The sequence below is a fragment of the Anas platyrhynchos genome, chromosome 17 (assembly GCF_047663525.1).
Source record: "Anas platyrhynchos isolate ZD024472 breed Pekin duck chromosome 17, IASCAAS_PekinDuck_T2T, whole genome shotgun sequence".
Taxonomy (NCBI): domain Eukaryota; kingdom Metazoa; phylum Chordata; class Aves; order Anseriformes; family Anatidae; genus Anas; species Anas platyrhynchos.
The window spans coordinates 1,428,316-1,447,133 of NC_092603.1; the positions used below are offsets into that span (position 1 = coordinate 1,428,316).

An 18,818-nucleotide genomic window follows, 5' to 3' on the forward strand; every position below is an offset into this window, starting at 1 on the left:
TGGACTTAAGGCAGGGCTGTTGCTCGGCCCGTATCAGCATATAATAACATTTATCAATCTCCTGCTCAGTTTCCCACATGCTATGCTGCCTGGTGAGCTCCTGTCCCAGCTGAGCCACCTGTTGGAAGAGCTCACCCAGCTGAGGGCACACTTGCACCCATGACACCCACTTCTGCCTTCAGGCCCTAAGGGGACCTCCAGAGACTGGAGCTCCCTGGAAGTGAGGATTTGGGCTGCTCTTCCCATCCTCAGGAGGTCTGTTTGTGGGGAGGTATCTACCTAGGGAGGTTGCCGACCCCCCATTTGGGTTTCGGCTGCAGACCGGCAGACGTGGCGAGTGGACACCATTTCTTCAGCAGAAGGTCCTTCCCAGAACAGAGATATGACCAACCCTGCTCGCCCTGCCTGCAAGCACTGCCATGCAAACTGCCATGCCATGCCCTGACCAACATGCCATGCTCCATTCACTGCACGCCCGGACTCTCGCTGTCCCCAGGGTTCTGCCTTTGTATGACAGAGGAGGGGCCTTTGGATCCTCGCATTCCTCATCAGCTGGCCTCACAAGGGCTGCTGAGTCCTAGCAGCTCCTTTGGCCACCTTGAATAGCCTCGATGAAGGAAAACCCCTACATGCCTCGATCCCCCACTCTGCTGCAGGACGCATTGCCCCAGAGCCGAATGCCTCGGCTTCTTTTATAATGACTTAAAATATTCCCACACTTGGAATTTCCCTGTTCAGAAGTTGACTTATTTAATTACAAGGAGTATTGATAATTCTTTTACATCGAAATTCATGCTAAATAATTCATGCTTTCATGCACAAAGCCAAATTCATAAATGGAGTTAGAAAGGAGAACTGGAGCCCACAAATGGGGTTTGCAAACATGAAGCAAAGGCATACCTGAAGTCTGAGTGCCCCCACCAGCTGTCGCAGGTCTCAGCATGCAGTGAGGTGTACGGGGCAGCCTCTGGAACCACTGCCCCTCATTCTTGCCCTGCTCCTGCAGGACCAAGGAGACGTGAGCCAAGAGTGCAGAAATTTCTTCTCAGAAAGAATGGTTATGCATTGGAACGGGTTGTCCTGGGAATTGGTGGAGTCACTGCCCCTGGGGGCGTTTAAGGAAAGGTTGGACGTGGTGCTTAGGGACATGGTTTAGTGGGTAATAGTGGTGGCAGAGAGGTGGTTGGCCCAGATGTGAGAAACAAAGATGTGATTTTGCAGTAGAAGGTGTGTTTTTGCAGTGGAAAATGACTCTATCCGTGAATACTTGGAAGGGATTTTGCAGGCATGGCAGTGGTGTAGCAGTGATGACCTTAGAGGTCTTTTCCAACTGTACTGGGTCTGGCTGGGATGTTAACTTTCCCTGCAGCAGCCCATACAGTGCTGTGCTCTGCACTTGGAGCTAGAACAGCAGTGGTATCACACCAGTGTTGTGTCTGCTGCTGAGCAGTGCTGGCACAGCATCGGGACTCTCTCTAACCCTCCTAGGGGGTGGGCAAAAAAGTGAGAGAAGAAACATCACCAGAGCACGCTGACGTAAACCAACCAAAGGGATATTCCATACCATGGTCAATCATCGCTCATTTGTGGGAAGTAGAGAGTAATTTCTTTCCTCTGCTCTTCCAAATAGCCTTTATTGGATTTGTTTCTTTGTTTGTTTGTTTTTCCCTTTCCCCCTCCCTTTTCCCCTTTCCTTTTTTCCTTTTTTTTTTTTTCCTTTTTTTCTTTCTTTTTTTTCCCCCTTTAGTTAAATTGCTTACTTAACAATAACATTTCCTGAATATTTTTTTTTTTTCCTTTAGTTAAGTTATCCTTATCTCAACCCGTGAGTTGTTCTTTACTTTACTTCTTCCCCTCCTCATGTAGGGAGGGGGAGTGAGACAGCAGTTGTGGTGTTCAGCTGCCGAGCACAGTAAAACCACCACACCAACTTCAATGATTCTTTGATCTAGGGCTGAAGTCTGAGGCCACCTGCTGCCTCTGCTTGGAGGACTTCCAGGAGCTGGTGATGCCTCCTGTGGGCACAGCCTCTGCAGAGGCTGTGTGATGGAGGCTGGAAACTCTTTGGGTGCCCCCAGGGCAGGGAGGGCAATGAACCCAGGTGGGACAAGGGGGTCCCAGGCACCAGCTGGGGAAGTGGGGCAGCTGGAGCTTTGGTTCCTCCTGGCTCTGACTCCCAGGACCAACACCAAGGAGACGGTCTGCTGCAAGACGCCTTCGCAGGCAGCAAAGCCTCGGGACAGAAAGCACGCAGCAAATGCCACTGCCAGACTCCATCTTCGTGTGCAAAACTTTATTTCACAGAATCATAGAATTGTAGAATATCCCGAGTTGGAAGGGACCTATAAGGATCATCAAGTCCAACTCCTGGCACAGCACAGGTCTGCCCAGAGGTTTAGACCATGGGACTAAGTGCACAGTCCAATCGCTTTTTAAATTCAGACAGGCTTGGTGCAGTGAGTACTTCCCTGGGGAGCGCGTTCCAGTGTGCAACCACCCTCTTGGTGAAGAACCTCTTCCTGATGTCCAGACTAAACTTCCCCTGCCTCAGCTTAATGCCATTCCCGTGGGTCCTATCACTGTTGTCTACAGAGAATAGGTCACCTGCCTCTCCACTCCCCCTTGCAAGGAAGTTGTAGACCATGATGAGGTCCCCCCTCAGCCTCCTCTTCTTCAGGCTGAACAGGCCCAGTGCCCTCAGCCATCTTCGTCGCCCTCCTCTGGACAATCTCCAACAGTTTAAAGTCCTCTTTGTACTGTGGTGCCCAGAACTGCACACAGTACTCGAGCTGAGGCCCCACCAGCGCAGAGCAGAGCGGGACAATCACTTCCCTCAACCGATGAGCAATGCTGTGCTCAATGCACCCCAGGGTACGCTTGCCACAGTTCTGTTACTGCTGTGCCTTTTTGTGCTCCAGAGGGGGGAACAAAAAGCCCCCACAGGCTGCTCATGCTCAGCACCAGGCACAGAGCAAGGATCAACCCTGAACTAGGAGGCAAAGGTGGCCTGCAATGGCCAGCAGCACACAGTGACCACATCCCTTGCCCTGGGGTCTGCAAGCAGTGCAAGCAGAGGGGAGAGGAGCGTGGAGAGCTGCTGCAGCCCCTGTGCTGCCCGCTGGGGCTCAGAGGCAGGGTGAGACCCGTGGGTGCCAGCAGGGCTTGTGCCCTAGCACAGGAGCTGTGTGCAGGGCAAAGCCCAGGGGCTGCAAGGGGCCTGGCCCCTGCTTGCAGCATCCCAGCCCTCCTCCAGCAGCAGGGAGGAACACAGGGCAGCCCCTGGCCCCACTGCCCCTCATTCCTGTGCTGCTCCTGAAGGATCAAGGAGAGGTGATGCAGGAGTGTCTGGAGAAGAGCAGGAGCCCCCCAGGGCTGGGGACAGGTTCTGGGGCATGCTGCTCCTCAGGCACAGCTGGACGCTGCTTGTCCACAGCCAGAACCAGGGGTGGATGCTCTCCCCATTGAAGGAAGCTCCTGTGAACTCGTAGATCTCTTTCCCATCGTCAGCATTGATAAAAGACACCTGCTGCGCTGAATAGTCCAGACAGACCCAGATCCTCATTGGAACAGGGGACACAGAGAAGCATATGGGAGGAGATGTGAGAGTCATGATCTGTCCTTCATCGTACTGCAGCGCCCAGATCCCTTCTTCAGGGCTCATGTTGATTCCCCCCTTCCTCTTCACTGATGCCCTGGCCACCCCCACAGCCAAATTTGAATCTTTTTCCAACTCGCCTCTCAACTCCACCTTCCAGCAGTGCTTCCCCTCTCTGAACTCCTCACGGCCCAGCACGCAGCAACAACAGTCAAATCTCTCTGGGTTGTTGGGCACTGCTTGCCATGTAAGTTCCAAACGCATGCTTGTATTGTCTTCCAACAGAACAAGCTGGGGATGAGCAGTGTCAGGATCCAGGGTAACCTTCACTGCAGGGACAGAAGGAGCCAGGCCATCAGGGGCAGAGCTCAGCCCTGGGCAGGCTTTCCCCAGATCGAGGCCAGGAGCTGCCCCACGGGGCAGGAGATGGGGCACCTCTTGGCTCCTGAACATGCCCCACCAGGGGCAGTGGAAGCACTTCAGAGGGCTACCCAATGCACACCTACCTGTATTATGAGGCAGCAGACACCTTCTCCATGCTGGAAGGAGAGGGGAGAGCTGGTCACAGTCCATGGCCAGTGCCCAGTGAGTGTGGGCAGGGTGAGAGGCCAGCCCTGGGCTGCTCTGTCCCAGCTGCCCACCCTCCCCTGCACATCACCTTGGTGTTGCCCTGAGGCCCAAGCTCTGTGACACTCACCCAGCTCTGCAGCTTGTTTCTCTGAAAAGGAAAGCAAAATAAATATCTGATGAGAGGTAAGAGCAGCTCAGCCCATGGCTGCTTTCATGGGAAGACCCCAATTACCCTTAGTTAGGCAGAAAGACTCACCAAATATTGCACGTTCTTTCGCTGCAAAAGAAAGAGAAAAGGAAAACATGATCAGAGGGCATAGCTTCTGATCCCATAGTTCTCATTTTTATTTTATTTTTGTTCTGTTTGAAGAGTGAGACTTACCCATCTCTGAAGCTTGTTTCTCTGGAAAACAAAAGAAAAATGAATTAATGGTCAGAGGGAGCAACTTGTCACCCCTTGAAAAAAAACAATTTCCTGTTCTCTCTGGAGTGAGAATACACTGCCTTGCTCTCAAACACAGAAAAGATTAGTCAGCAAAGCACAATTTTGTGGAAAAAGTGACAAGTATGAAGGTTTCAGCACTACGCAACCAAATTACTAATGGAATGGGGATCGGTAGAATGGGAACTGAGCACCATGCTCAGAGATTCAGAAGGACCAGACTAACAAGGAGCAAGGGCCACCTTTGAGCAAGGCTTGTGCACGTGGAGCAGTAAGGACAGACACTTGTGCAGCTCTCTGCACCGTGCCACCAAAACACAAGGGGAAGTGAATGGGGATGGGTGGAGGACGTCCCTGTCTTGGAAGCATCAGTGCAGAGCGGGGCAGCCCCACAGATCGCTCTCCGTCCCCACCTTGATCCCTGTTCCTTTCAGCCGTGTCCTGTGCCCAGGGCAGCCCCAGCCCCAGCACTCCCCACTCCCACCCCAGGCCCCAGCTGCTCCTCCAGCACCCCCGAGCCACCAGCACACAAGCCCCCAGAGCCCACCCAGACCAGGCCCTCCCGCACAGACACCACTTCCCCAGGGGCTGGGGGCAGGGACTGCAAGGACTCACCCAGCTCTCGCCTCTGTGCCGCTGAAAAGCAAAGGCGGAGGAACAGGTGGTGAGCAGAGCAGCTTGGTTGCTGGGTGGGAACATGTGCAGGGGGGCTGCGCCTTGCCACCAGCCCCACGCTGCAGCCATGCTCCCTGGCCTCCCACCCAAGACGATCCTAAGGCCTTTGGCATCCCCAGGAGAACATTCCCTTCCTCCTCCTATGCACCTCCCTGGGCCAGGGCTCAGCCCCGCTCCACACCCAGGGGGGTCCCTGCAGAACACCTCCCTGCGCTCCATCTCTGTGCTGCCAGCTTACCTTGCTTTCGAAAGAGATAAACACCGAGGCCAATGGACACAGCCAAAAGCACAAGGACCACAGCCAGAGCCACCTTCCAGGGCTGGGCGTTGTGGAAGAAGGGAGCTGAGAAAAGGCACCAGGAAAAGGGCTGTATTTACATGCCTGGGATTAGAAAAGCAAGACCAAGATTTCTCCTGGCTCAGGACAAGTGCAGGGGCCAGGAATACCTCACGCTGGCTGTGCCATTTGTACCTGCGATGTGCAGGGATGATTCCCGTTCCTGCTGGAGGCGGCTGCTCCTGACCACGCAGGACAAGGGCCCCTCCACGCTCCCGGTCACGATGATGGCACCTTTGATTTCAAAGAGCCCCTCCTGGTCCTGGGAATGTGTCTGGGAGACCGAGGGCAGGTGCTGCCCGCGAGCATCCCTCCACAGCAGCTGCGGCAGCGGGTACCAGCCGGCCGATCGACACAGCGCCCGGACGCCTCCGGCCTCATAGCCCCCCAGGGAGAGGTGGGGGTCAGTGCCTGTGGCTGGGGGAAGAGTGTGTGGCTGGGGCTTGACTTGGGGAGAGATTCATTTGAAGGCAAAGACCTCATCTGCTCCCATGCCAGACTCAGCCCTGCCCAGCCATGGCTTCAGGGGCTCTCAGACTGGGAGGTCCACACACCCACCCTCACCCCAAAAGGTCGCGGCTGGTGCTGGAACCAGAAAACAGGGCTGCACAATGCCAGTGGCCCCAAATCACCCAGGAAACCCAGGTGCTGAGCTTCAGCACCTCCAGGCAGCTTCTCTGCACCAAGCTGTGCTGGTTCAAGAAGCCCCGAGACTTCCAGACAATGTCTCAGGTCTCCCCCAGCACAAAAAGCAAAACCCAAATATGTCCAGCTGCTCAGAGGTCTCTTCCCTGCTCCAGGCACTGTGTTTGGTAGCATTACAGGCACAGCTGAAGGTGCTGCTCAGCAGCCTGTGCCCAGTGCCCTTAAACCATCATGGGAATGGTCTACACAAACACCAGTGAAAACTAACAACTATGCATCTCTCTTCCCAAATACTGCCTCCATTTCCATGTCCATAATCCATCGTGTTTAATAGCTGAGACAGGAAAAAGAAACTTAAATTCTCCCCTGGAATTCCCGGTGTATTACCCCAGCCACAAACCTGACAACACCAGCTCCACCGTTGCTTCATCATAAGCATCAGCATTTTTCACAGTGCAGACGTACTGGCCATCATCAGAAGGTCTCAGCCCTGTGATTCGCAAGTCCAGGCTTCCAGCAGAGAGACCATCTCTGGCCAGCTCTGTCCTCCCGGCATATGCCCCCATCTGCTCCCTGTACAGGTCCTCTCCATTGCGGTAGTGGTGCACTGTCTCAGACAAATCATCCCGGATCCACCTGACATCCAAGCTGCGAGCATCACGTTGAGGAGACAAGTGGCAGGGCAGCACGACATCCTGCCCCACGGTGGCAGTGACAGGGTGTCCTGGTCCCACCACTCTGAGCTGGGCTGGGCAATGGAGAAGGGCACAGAGAGGAGGTGAAATTTTGCTATAGGGGCAGTAAGTGACAAAGGGTGAGCTGTGCATGAGTTGGTGCGTGCTGCGTCCCCCGTGTGCCATGGGAAACCACCGGGTAAACAGGAGAGGGAGAGGGAGGACATGCAGGAGAAGGAGGTGTGCTGGGAGTGGGAGCCCTCTCTGCAGCATTCAGGCAGGTGAAGGAGACACGGAAAGGGCAGCCAAGGCAGCGCCAGTATTGTGTGAAAGAACCAAAGGGAAAGTGAAACCCAACGGGGACCAAGCTGTGGGCTCTGGTCCCCCCTGCCCCACGGCCACTCCCCTGCCCCATAGCAGAATGTCTGTCAGGCCCAGGGGGAGAGCCCCCAGCAGCCCCGCAGGATCCTACCTGAGCCCAGCTGGAGGAGGAGCAGAGTGACGAGGGAAGTCAAGATGCCCCTGGCATGGCTGGTGAGGCTGGGGTGGCTGCAGCCCCAGGGGAGCCCCATCTGTGCTTTAGTGGGAGCAGGAGCTGGGGGCAGAAGCTGGAGCAGAAGAGAGATGGGACCAAGGGGTTACAGGCACTGCAGGCGGATGGGGAAGGAGTCCCCTTGTGCTCAGACACAAAGAGGCACAGCCAGCAGTGCCTTGGGCAGGGCGCAGAGCCTGCGCTTATCATGGGCTGGGGGACACAGCAGGCGGCCCCTGGGGGTTCTTCTCCAAGGGAGCCCCACCAAGATAGACACACACACCCAGCAGAGCTGCAGAACATAGATTACTACACACAACTTTCCCAACCTTTGCCCAGTTCCTGGCTGCAATAACACACTGGGAACAGCTCTGCCGCTGGAGCAATAGGGGCAAGTGTCTGGGGAGCTCCGCAGGGCTGGCACCACCATCCCATCACAGGTGGGTGCCCAGTCCACCTCCTTCAGCCAGGACAAGGGGCTTTTCCCTGGCAGGAGCCTCTCCAGACCTCCAGGGAAAGACAATGTCTGAGCTCGTTCATCTCCACCCATCTAAGACAGAATCAAACAGTGAGGACTTCGACAATGTGGAGGTGCATAATGTCATCTTGAGAACTCTCCAAATTCTATCTTAAGGGTCTTTGGTCTTGGAATTAAAGCTGTCAGACATTACCCCAGTTTCCAAGAAGGGCAGCAAAGAAGACCCTGGGAATTACTGGCCTGTCAGTCTCATGGCAGTGCCTGGTAAAATTATAGAGATTGCTCTGGGAGTGAGTGAAAAATAGCTGAGGGACAACGCAGTCACAGGTCACAGCATATATGGATTCAAGAGGGGAAAGTCCAGTTCAACAAAATTAATTTCCTTTTTATGATAAGGTCAGCCTACTAATTGACTAAAAGGAGCTAGACAAGGTGAACTTTTTGGATTTCAGTAAAGATTTCGTCTTGGCCTCTGACCACAGTCAGCTGGACTTAATGTCCAGCATAGACCCACATAAATACACAATACGATGGGTGAACAATTGGCTGAGGGGTCAGGCTCTGAGGGTTCTGCTAAAAGAGGCAACATCAGGCAGGCAGCCAGTCATGAGTGGGGCTCTGCAGGGCTCCTTTTTGGGGCCAGGTCTCTTCAGTGGTCCCATAAATGACCTGGATGTGGGACTGCAAGGAAACCTGAGTGAGTTTGTGGCTGACACTGAACTGGGAGGAGCTGCTGGATCTGTCGAAGGTGGAGAGGCCTTGCAGAGGGATGTGGCCAAAGGGAAGAGATGGGCAGCCACCTCCTGTGGGAAGTTTAACAAGAGCAAGTGCCGGGCCCTGTCCCTGGGCAGGGGCAGCCCCGGCTGTACGGACAGCATGGGGTGAGAGAGGCTGGAGAGCAGCCCCCAGAACAGGAGCTGGGGGTTGTGGCCGACGGCAAGTTGGATGTGAGCCAGCTGCGGGCCCTGGCAGCCCAAAGGGCCAAGCATGCCCTGGGGTGCCTCAGGCACAGCACTGCTGGCCGGCCGAGGGAAGGGATCGTCCCGCTCTGCTCAGCCTGCTGCAGCCTCGCCTCGAGCACTGCGTGCAGCTGTGGGCACCGCAGCAGACGAAGGGTGTGAAACTGTGCGAGAGCCTCCAAGGGAGGGCTACGAGGACGGCAAAGGCTCTGCAGGGCAAGGCGTGTGAGGAGCGGCTGAAGGCGCTTGGCTTGTTGAGCACAGAGCAGAGGAGACACAGGGGAGGCCTCGTGGCAGCCCACAGCTTCCTGATGAGGGGAGCGGAGGGGCTCTGCTCTCTGGGGACAGCGACAGGGCTTGAGGGAACAGCATGGAGCTGCCACCGGGGAGGGTCAAACCTTCTTGGAGGAAATCCAGGAGCTGGTGATACCCCCTGTGGGCACAGCTTCTGCAGAGCCTGTGTGATGGGAGGTTGGAAGCTCTTCAGGTGCCCCCAGAGCAGTGCAGTGTCTAGGTGTACTGTGTTTATGTGGCATGGTTTTGGTATTGGGGTCCATAGGGTGGCTTCTGCGAGAAGAGTTCTGAAGCTGCCCCATGTCAGATAAGGGCCCCACCACAGGCCAGAGCCAAGTCAATAAACAATGTTGTTTGTGCTTGTGTGAGAGTATATTTTAAACAGGAAAAAAAAAAAAAAAAACTAAAAAAAGAAAAAAAAAAGAAAAAAAAAAACACAAAACACTTCTGCTCAACAGCAGACTGAGAAAGGAATGAGAAACAGCCCTGCAGACACCAAGATCAGTGAAGGTGGGCAGGAGATGCTCCAGGCACTGGAGCAGAAGTCCCCTGCAGCCTGTCATGAGACCCATAGTGGAGCAGGGTTCCATGCTGCAGCCCATGGAGGAGACCACGGTGGAGCAGGTGGATCTGCCCTGAAGGAGGCTGCAGCCTGTGGAGAACCCCTGCTGGAGCAGATTCCAGGCTGGAGCTGCAGTGTATGGAGAGGAGCCCAGGTAGGGGCAGAGGGTCTGGGGGGAGCTGCTGCCTGTGGGGGACCCGTGCTGGAGCAGCTTGCTCCTGATGGATGGACCCCGTGGTATGGACCCATATTGGAGCAGTTCTTGAAGAGATGCTTCCTTTGGGCAGCCCATTGCGGGATCAGTTCGGGAAGGATGGCATCCTGTGGGAGTGACCCCACATGGAGCAGGGGCAGAGAGTGAACAAGAAGGAGCGGTGGAGAAAAACCATCAGGGACTGAACGCAGCCCTCATTCCCCTGTGCCCCTCAGGGGGGAGAAGGTGAAAGAAGGTAGATATGGGGAAGGTGTTTTGGGTGCCTTTCCTTTTTTTCTCACTTCTCTAGGCTGTTGGTAATACACCATAAATTTTATTATCTCTCTACTCTGCGTCTGTTTTGCCTGTCACGTTAATTTTTGACTGAGCTCCCCATCCTTATCTCAACCGTTGAGCCCTCGGCACTGTATTTTCTCCACCTTTCCCTGGCTCTGACTCTCAGGACCAACACCAAGGAGACGGTCTGCTGCAAGACGCCTTCTCAGGCAGCAAAGCCTCAGGACACAAAGCACCCAGGAAATTCCACTGCCAGACTCCATCTTCCTGTGCAAAACTTTATTTGACACAGTCCTGCTGCTGCTGTGCTTTGATGTGCTCCAGAGGAGGGAACAAAGAGCCCCCACAGGCTGCTCATGCTCAGCACCAGGCACAGAGCAAATATCAACCCCAAACTAGGAGGCAAAGGTGGCCTGCACTGGCCAGCAGCACACAGTGACCACATCCCTTGCCCTGGGGTCTGCAAGCAGTGCAAGCAGAGGGGAGCGGAGTATGGAGGGCTGCTGCAGCCCCTGTGCTGCCTGCTGGGCTCAGAGGCAGGGTAAGACCCATGGGTGCCAGCAGGGCTTGTGCCCCAGCACAGGAGCTGTGTGCAGGGCAGAGCCCAAAGCACCACAGCTCCCCGAGCTCCAGTTTGTTCGAGATTCCCAGAGACCCAGTCCTTTCCTGTGCTTTCCCTGTGCTTCGTGGGATGGATTCCACAGCATCCTGCCTTCCCCAAGCCTTCCCACAGCATCCAACTCAGAAAGCATCCCAGCCTTGCAGCATCCTGGCCCCAGAGCATCCAGCCACGCGAACAATTTCGCTGCCCCCCACAGTAGCCATGCTCCAGCTCAAATCCAGCTTCCACTGGACTTTTCTGCCCTGCCACTTCAAGTTTCCTGTTCTTTTGGGGTATGCAGCTTCCTTCAATAATGATTTAAAATATTCACACGCTGGGATTTTCCATGTTCAGAAGTAGATTTATTCATTTACAAGGAGTATTACTAATTCTTTTACATCTAAATTCCTGCTATATACTTCATGCTTTCACACTCAAAGCCAAATTCATCACTGGAGTTAGAAACATGTTTCCCAAAAACGAAGTACAAGGGCTGCCTGAAGTCAGTACCCCCACCATCAGCCACAGGTCTCAGCGTGCAGGGAGAAACACAGGGCAGCCCCTGGCCCCACTGCCTCTCATTCCTGCACTGCTCCTGCACGATGAAGGAGAGGTGATGAAGGAGTGCCTGGAGAAGGGCAGGAGCCCCCCAAGGGAGGGAAAGGGTCTAAAGGGTGTTGTCCCTCAGGCACAGCTGGGCATTCGTCCCCAGCCAGAACCAGGGGCGCATGCTCTCCCCTTTGAGGAAGACATCTGTGAAAATGAAGATCTCGACCCCATTGTCAGCATTGATAAAAGACACCTGCCCCTGGGTACAGTCCAGACAGACCCAGACCCTCGTGGGGACAGGGGACAGGGACAAGGGGGTGGGAGGAGATGTGAGAGACGTGAGCTGCCCCTCCTTGTACTGCACAGCCCAGATCCCTTCTTCAGGGCTCATCTTGATCCACCCCTTCCTCTTCACCGATGCCCTGGCCACCCCCACAGCCAAACTTGAATACTTTCCCTTCTCCCCCTCTACCTCCACCTCCCAGTAGTGCCTCCCCTCTCTGAACTCTTCACGGCCCAGAACACAGCATCTAGTGTCAAATCTCTCCAGGGTTTTGGGCACCTGCTGCCATTTACTTTGCCATCTCACACTGCTGTTGTCCTGAGACAGGACGAGCAGAGGATGAGCCGTGCATGGATCCAGAGTCACCTTCACTGCAGGGACAGAAAGAGCCAGGCCATCAGGGGCAGAGCTCAGCCCTGGGCAGGCTTTCCCCAGCTCGGGGCCAGGAGCTGCCCCACGGGGCAGGAGATGGGGCACCTCTTGGCTCCTGAACATGCCCAAGCAAGGGCAAGAGGAGCACTGCAGTTGGCAACTTAACACACACCTACCTGTATAGTGAGGCAGCAGAAACTTTCTCCATGCTGGAAGGAGAGGGGAGAGCTGCTCACAGCCCACGGCTGGTGCCCAGTAGTTGTGGGCAGGGTGAGGGGTCAGCCCTGGGCTTCTCTGTCCCAGCTGCCCACCCTCCCCTGCACATTGCCTTGACATTGCCCTTGGGCCCAAGCTCAGGAACACTCACCCAGCTCTGCAGCTTGTTCCCCTGGAAAAAGAAGCAAAAGCAATATCTGATGAGAGGGGAGAGCTTCCTACTCCATGCCTGAACCCCAAACTGCTTTGTTATGCTGCAGGATACTCACTGAGCTTTGCATCTTTTTTCTCTGCCAAACAAAAGCAAAAACAATGCATGATGGAAAAGGACATCTTGCCTTCTCAAAATGCCCACTGTTAGAACCCAAATTCCTTCATTTGAGGGATGGATGGGTACTCACCCCGCTCTTTGGCTAGTTCCTCTGCAAAAGAAAAGTAAAAACACTTGGTGAGAGAGTACAGATTCTCATTACATGACAAGAACTCATTTTCTTTGGGTTTTGGGCCAGGCACTCACTCAGTCTTGCAGATCGGTGCGCTAGAAATGAGAAGAAAATCATGGTGAGAGGGAACAGCCTCCCATCCCATTGCGGTGACCCCAGATACATTCAGATGCTGATGGAGACTTACCCAGCCTTGCATTTTTTTCCTCTGCAAAAGAAAGAGAAAAACAATGCATGATCAGAGGGGACAGCTGTTCCTCCCATAGCTCCCATTGGAAGACATGAAGTTCTTTCCGCTGGGGAGGGACACTCACCCCACTCTGCTTTCAGTTCCGCTGAAAAAGGAAAGCAAAGGCAATGCATGATCAGAGGGGACAGCTTCTCATCATATGCCTGCTCCCATGGCTACGCTCCAAAATTTATTCTTCTAGGAAGTGGCCAAACATAACTTTGCTCCCAAAGGAGAGACCAGACTAAGAGTGAGTGAAGTTCATCTGTGAGCATGGCTTGAGCAAGCAGAACAACCAGCACAGAAACTTGTGCAGCTTTCAGAACGATGCCACCAAAAGACAAGTGGAAGTGAATGGGGGCAGGTGGAGGATGTCCCTGTCCCGGAAGCATCAGTGCAGAGCACAGCAGCCTCGCAGCTTGCTCCCAGTCTGCACTTTGATCCCCATTCCCTTCAGCTATCCCGGCCATGACCCGTGCTCAGGGCAGCCCCACACTCCTCACTTCTCCTTCAGGGTGAGGAGCCAGCCCTGGGCTGCTCTGTCCCAGTTGCCTGTCTTCCCCTGAACATCGCATTTGTGTTGCCGAGGACACTCACCCAACTCTGCTGCTTGTTCCTCTGAAGAAAAATAAAAAAGAGGGGGAGGGAAAAGAAATGCCTGATGAGAGGGGAGAGCTTTGCATTCTATCGCTGGACCCCATACTCTGTTGTGGTGCAGGATACTCACCACGTTCTGTATCCTTCCTCACTGTCAGACAAAAGCAGAAAGAATGCATGATAGAAAGGGACAACTTCCCATCCCACACTGCCCACCAATAGGGCCCAAATTCCTTCATTTTTGGGAGGGACACTCACAAAGCTCTGCATTTAGATCTTCTGCAAAAGAAAAGCAAAAACACTTGGTGAGAGAGTACAGATTCTCATTTCATGATGAGAACCCATTTTCTTCGGTTTTGGGGCAGACACTCAGTCTTGCAGATTGGTGTGCTAAAAATGAGAAGAAAATCATGGTGAGAGGGAACAGCTTCCCATCCCATTGCGATGACCCCAAATACATTCAGATGCAGATGGAGACTTACCCAGCCTTGCATTCTTTTCCTCTGCAAAAGAAAGAGAAAAGCAATGCATAATCAGAGGGGAAAGCTTCTCCTGCCATAGCTCCCATTGGAAGACATGAAGTTCTTTCTGTTGGGAAGGGACACTCACCCCGCTCTGCTTTCAGTTCCACTGGAAAAGGAAAGCAAAGGCAATGCATGATCATAGGGGACAGCTTCTCGTCATATGCCTGCTCCCATGGCTACGCTCCAAAATTTATTCTTCTAGGAAGTGGCCAAACATAACTTTGCTCCCAAAGGAGAGACCAGACTAAGAGTGAGTGAAGTTTATCTGTGAGCATGGCTTGTGCAAGCAGAACAACCAGCACAGAAACTTGTGTAGCTTCCAGTACGATGCCACCAAAAGACAACTGGAAGTGAATCGGGACATACAGAGGACATCCCTGTCCTGGAAGCATCAGAGTAGAGCGGGGCAGCCCCGCACCTCGCTCCCCATCCTAACCTTGGTCCCAATTCCTTTCAGCCATCCCGGCTGTGTCCCATGCCCAGGGCAGCCCCACACTCCTCACTTCTCCATCAGGGTGAGGGGCCAGCCCTGGGCTGCTCTGTCCCAGCTGCCCACCCTCCCCTGCACATTGCCTTGACATTGCCCTTGGGCCCAAGCTCAGGAACACTCACCCAGCTCTGCAGCTTGTTCCCCTGGAAAAAGAAGCAAAACAATATCTGATGAGAGGGGAGAGCTTCCTACTCCATGCCTGAACCCCAAACTGCTTTGTTATGCTGCAGGATACTCACTGAGCTTTGCATCTTTTTTCTCTGCCAAACAAAAGCAAAAACAATGCATGATGGAAAAGGACATCTTGCCTTCTCAACATGCCCACTGGTAGAACCCAAATTCCTTCATTTGAGGGATGGATGGGTACTCACCCCACTCTTTGGCTAGTTCCTCTGCAAAAGAAAAGCAAAAACACTTGGTGAGAGAGTACAGATTCTCATTACATGACAAGAACTCATTTTCTTTGGGTTTTGGGCCAGGCACTCACTCAGTCTTGCAGATTGGTGCACTAGAAATGAGAAGAAAATCATGGTGAGAGGGAACAGCTTCCAATCGCATTGCGACACCTCAAATCCCTTCATAGTTTGATGGAGACTTACCAGCCTTTGCACGGTATTCATCTGGAAAAGAAAGAGAAAATCCTTGGAGTGCACTGTCCCAGCTGCCCACCCTCCTCTAAATATCGCCTTGGCCTTGCCCTGGGGCCCAAGCACATGGACACTCACCCAACTCTGCTTCTCGTTCCACTGGAAAAGTAAAGCAAAAGCAAAGCAGGATAAGAAGGGAGAACTTCTCATCTGACTGATGCTTATGGGAAAACATTGGGTTTACGAATGCAGACTTACCTAACTTTCGAACTTTTTTAATGGAAAAGGAAAGAGAAGTCAATGTGTGACCAGAAGGCAGTGCTTCACATTCCATGGCTACTCCCATAGCTAGACTCTTAAATATTTTTCTGAGGTAAGTGTGCACAGAGCACCTTCCTCCGATTTTGGGAGGGACTGGACTAACATGGAACAAGACCCAACTTTGAGCAAGGCTCATGCGTGTGGAGCCGTAAGGACAGACACTTGTGCAGCTCACTGCACCGTGCCACCAAAACACAAGTGGAAGTGAATGGGGATGGGTGGAGGACGTCCCTGTCTGAGAAGCGTCACGGCAGAGCAGGGCAGCCCCACATCTTGCTCCCTATCCCCACCTTGATCCCCGTTCCTTTCAGCCATCCCGGCCGTGTCCTGGGCAGCCCCAGCCCCAGCACTCCCCACTCCCACACCAGGCTCCAGCTGCTCCTCCAGCACCTCCGAGCCACCAGCACACAAGCCCCCAGAGCCCACCCAGACCAGGCCCTCCCGCACAGACACCACTTCCCCAGGGGCTGGGGGCAGGGACTGCAAGGACTCACCCAACTCTCGCCTCTGTGCCTCTGAAAAGCAAAGGGGGAGGAAGAGGTGGTGAGCAGAGCAGCTTGGTTGCTGGGTGGGAACATGTGGAGGGGGGCTGCGCCTCGCCACCAGCCCCACGCTGCAGCCGTGCTCCCTGGCCTCCCACCCAAGAGGATCTGAAGGCCTTTGGGATCCGCAGGAGAACATTCCCTTCCTCCTCCTACGCACCTCCCTGGGCCAGGGCTCAGCCCTGCTCCAGACCCAGGGGTGTCCCTGCAGAACACCTCCCTCTGCTCCATCCCTGTGCTGCCAGCTTACCTTGCTTTCGAAAGAGATAAACACCAAGGCCAATGGACACAGCCAAAATCATGAGGACCATCCAGGTCTCGGCATTGTGGAAGAAGGGAGCTGAGAAAAGGCACCAGGAAAAGGGCTGCATTTCTATGCCCGCAGGTGGAAGAGCAAGTCCCAGACTTGTCCTGGGCTGGGACAAGTGCAGGGGCCAGGAACACCTCATCCTGACTGTGCCATTTGTACCTGCGATGTGCAGGGATGATTCCTGTTCCTGCTGGAGGCGGCTGTTCCTGACCACGCAGGACAAGGGCCCCTCCACGCTCCCGGTCACAATGACGGCGCCTTCGATTTCAAAGAGCCCCTCCTGGTCCTGGGAATGTGTCTGGGAGACCGAGGGCAGGTGCTGCCCGCTAGCATCCCTCCACAGCAGCTGCGGCAGTGGGTACCAGCCGGCCGATCGACACAGCACCCGGACGCCTCCGGCCTCGTAGCCCCCCAGGGAGAGGTGGGGGTCAGCGCCTGATGCTGGGGGAAGAGTGCGTGGCTGGGGCTTGACTTGGGGAGGGATTCATTTCAATTAAAAGGCCCCGTCTACTCCCGTGCCAACACAGCCCTGTCCAGCCACTGCCTCAGGGGCACAGGGACTGGGCGCTCCACGTACCCAAGTAAACCCCAAACTACCATGGCTGGTGCCAGAACAAGAGAGCAGGGCTGCAGAATGCCAATGCCCCCAAATCGCCCAGAAAACCCAGGTGCCAAGGTTCAGCACCTCCAGGCAGTGTCTCTGCACCAAGCTGTGCTGGTTCAAGTATACCTGAGAGTTCCAGACATCATCTCAGGTCTCCCCCAGCAGAAAAAGCAAAATCGTTGACATCCAGATGCTCAGAGGTTTCTACCCAGGCACAGTGTTTGTTCCCATGGTTGGCACAGCTGAAGAAGCTGCTCAGCAGCCTGTGCCCAGTGCCCTCAAAGTTTCATGGGGGTAGAGTTCAAAGAGGCCACTGAGACTGAATGAAATCATTTCGTTCTTTCTGAATAAAAAGCCTGCAAGGGGCACAAGTGTGCTCCTTGCTGGACAAGTGCTCACAGAGAGAGGAGGAGAAGCCCCATCAGACTTAACTTTTTGAGAGGCCTTTTAGATGGCCATGAGGATGGGACAGGGTCCTGGGTGGGACTCAGAAACTCAGGGACACCTGTACCATCCCCTGAAAGCCTCACCCCAGCCACTAACCTGACACCTCCAGATGCACCGTTGCTTCATCATAAGCATCACCATCTCCCACAGTGCAAATGTACACGCCATCATCTGAGGGTCTCAGCCCGGAGATTCGCAAGTCCAGGCTTCCAGCAGAGAGGCCATCTCTGACCAACTCTGTCCTCCCGACATATGCTTCCATCTGCTCCCCGTACAGGTCCTGTCCATTGTGGTAGTGGTGCACTGTCTCAGAGAACTTGTCCCGGATCCACCTGACCTCCAAGCTGCGAGCATCCCGGCGAGGGGACAAGTGGCAGGGCAGCATGACATCCTGCCCCACGGTGGCAGTGACAGGGTGTCCTGGTCCCTCCACTCTGAGCTGGGCTGGGCAATGGAGAAGGGCACAGGGAGTAGGTGACATTTTGCCATCATAAATTTAGGGTCAGTGAGTGACAAAAGGCGAGCTGTGTGTGACTTGGTGCGTGCTGTGTCCGCCTTGTCCTGTTGGATACCAGGGCAACAGGAGAGGGAGAGGGAGGACGTGCAGGAGAAGGAGGGGTGCTGGGAGTGGAAGCCCTCTCTACAGCATTCAGGTAGATTAAGAAGAGCCTGAACATGCAGCTGAGGCAGTGCCCGTATTGCATGAAAGAACCAAAGGGAAAGCGAAACCGAGAGGGGGCCGAGCTGTGGGCTCAGGTTCCCCCTGTCCCACAGCAGCTCCCCTGCCCCATATCATCAAGTCTGTCAGTCCCAGGGGGGAGAGCCCCCAGCAGCCCCGCAGGATCCTACCTGAGCCCAGCCGGAGGAGGAGTAGAGTGACGAGGGAAGTCAGGAGGCCCCTGGCATGGCTGGTGAGGCTGGGGTGGCCGCAGCCCCAGGGGAGAACCATCTGTGCTGCAGTGGGAGCAGGAACGGGGGGCAAAAACAAGAGAAGAGAGAGGGGACCGAGGGGCTTCAGGCACCACAGGCAGATGGGGAAGGAGTCCCCCTAGGCCTGGACACAAAGAGCCACAGCCAGCAGCACCTTGGGCAGGGCGCAGAGCCTGCGCTTATCACGGGCTGGGGGACACAGCAGGCAGCCCCCAGGGGTTCTTCTCCAAAGGAGCCCCACCAACAGAGAGGTCCCTCACGGCACCCAGTCGAGCTGTGGAAAGCATAAGGCTACGCCCAACTTCCCTAACCTTTGCCCAACTCCTGGCAGCAATAACCCTCTGGGAGCAATTTTCCCCCTTAGTTGATGGGAGCCAATGGCTCCAGAGCAGAGAGGGATTGGAGGCTGCGGGGTATGGGGAGCAACTGGGTGCCAAGTCCAGTGCTGCCACAGTTTACTTAACGTTGTGTGGGCAAAGAGCAAGCCCTGCTCCTGGCTCCAATTAAGTAGTCACGGTAG

General features: G+C 54.7%; 4 protein-coding genes across 9 annotated transcripts in view; all 4 read right to left on the reverse strand.

Annotated features, from left to right (window-relative positions):
* Nucleotides 1-2,290: 2,290 nt before the first annotated feature.
* On the reverse strand, nucleotides 2,291-5,023 carry LOC139998575 (butyrophilin subfamily 1 member A1-like). Of its 2 annotated transcripts, XM_038187760.2 has the most exons (5): nucleotides 4,548-5,020; nucleotides 4,422-4,442; nucleotides 4,293-4,313; nucleotides 4,102-4,134; nucleotides 2,292-3,924 (listed from the first exon to the last, which is right to left on the reverse strand). In XM_038187760.2, the coding sequence occupies exons 1-5, from the start codon at nucleotides 4,549-4,551 to the stop codon at nucleotides 3,296-3,298; spliced, it is 708 nt and encodes a 235-aa protein (XP_038043688.2). In that variant the 5' UTR covers nucleotides 4,552-5,020; the 3' UTR covers nucleotides 2,292-3,295. The 2 variants fall into 2 exon arrangements, with proteins under 2 accessions (XP_071881035.1, XP_038043688.2); XM_072024934.1 differs by having other exon boundaries at nucleotides 2,291-3,924; nucleotides 4,422-5,023.
* Nucleotides 5,024-5,157: 134 nt separating this feature from the next.
* On the reverse strand, nucleotides 5,158-7,714 carry LOC139998633 (butyrophilin subfamily 3 member A2-like). Its single transcript, XM_072024893.1, has 4 exons — nucleotides 7,411-7,714; nucleotides 6,665-7,012; nucleotides 5,755-6,036; nucleotides 5,158-5,625 (listed from the first exon to the last, which is right to left on the reverse strand). The coding sequence occupies exons 1-4, from the start codon at nucleotides 7,508-7,510 to the stop codon at nucleotides 5,447-5,449; spliced, it is 909 nt and encodes a 302-aa protein (XP_071880994.1). The 5' UTR covers nucleotides 7,511-7,714; the 3' UTR covers nucleotides 5,158-5,446.
* A 3,480-nt stretch (nucleotides 7,715-11,194) lies between these two features.
* Nucleotides 11,195-18,818, reverse strand: part of LOC139998599 (butyrophilin subfamily 1 member A1-like) — a 32,200-nt gene continuing 24,576 nt past the window's right edge. The window contains exons 1-10 of one of the 5 annotated variants that reach the window (XM_072024913.1): nucleotides 13,674-13,822; nucleotides 13,544-13,564; nucleotides 13,032-13,052; nucleotides 12,905-12,925; nucleotides 12,792-12,812; nucleotides 12,676-12,696; nucleotides 12,544-12,564; nucleotides 12,426-12,446; nucleotides 12,235-12,267; nucleotides 11,195-12,057 (exon numbers count right to left, since the gene is read on the reverse strand). In XM_072024913.1, the coding sequence (XP_071881014.1) occupies nucleotides 11,522-12,057; nucleotides 12,235-12,267; nucleotides 12,426-12,446; nucleotides 12,544-12,564; nucleotides 12,676-12,696; nucleotides 12,792-12,812; nucleotides 12,905-12,925; nucleotides 13,032-13,052; nucleotides 13,544-13,564; nucleotides 13,674-13,782 (825 nt within the window). In that variant the 5' untranslated portion in view covers nucleotides 13,783-13,822 and the 3' untranslated portion in view covers nucleotides 11,195-11,521. Of the gene's footprint in view, nucleotides 12,058-12,234; nucleotides 12,268-12,425; nucleotides 12,447-12,543; nucleotides 12,565-12,675; nucleotides 12,697-12,791; nucleotides 12,813-12,904; nucleotides 12,926-13,031; nucleotides 13,053-13,543; nucleotides 13,565-13,673; nucleotides 13,823-14,025; nucleotides 14,047-14,152; nucleotides 14,324-18,818 lie in introns of those variants that run through there. The other 4 variants (XM_072024914.1, XM_072024915.1, XM_072024917.1 and 1 more) reach the window with 4 other exon arrangements.
* LOC139998952 (butyrophilin subfamily 3 member A2-like) lies at nucleotides 14,870-18,788 on the reverse strand. Its single transcript, XM_072025059.1, has 7 exons — nucleotides 18,218-18,788; nucleotides 17,465-17,812; nucleotides 16,477-16,758; nucleotides 16,258-16,347; nucleotides 15,283-15,303; nucleotides 15,157-15,177; nucleotides 14,870-14,949 (listed from the first exon to the last, which is right to left on the reverse strand). The coding sequence occupies exons 1-7, from the start codon at nucleotides 18,315-18,317 to the stop codon at nucleotides 14,870-14,872; spliced, it is 942 nt and encodes a 313-aa protein (XP_071881160.1). The 5' UTR covers nucleotides 18,318-18,788.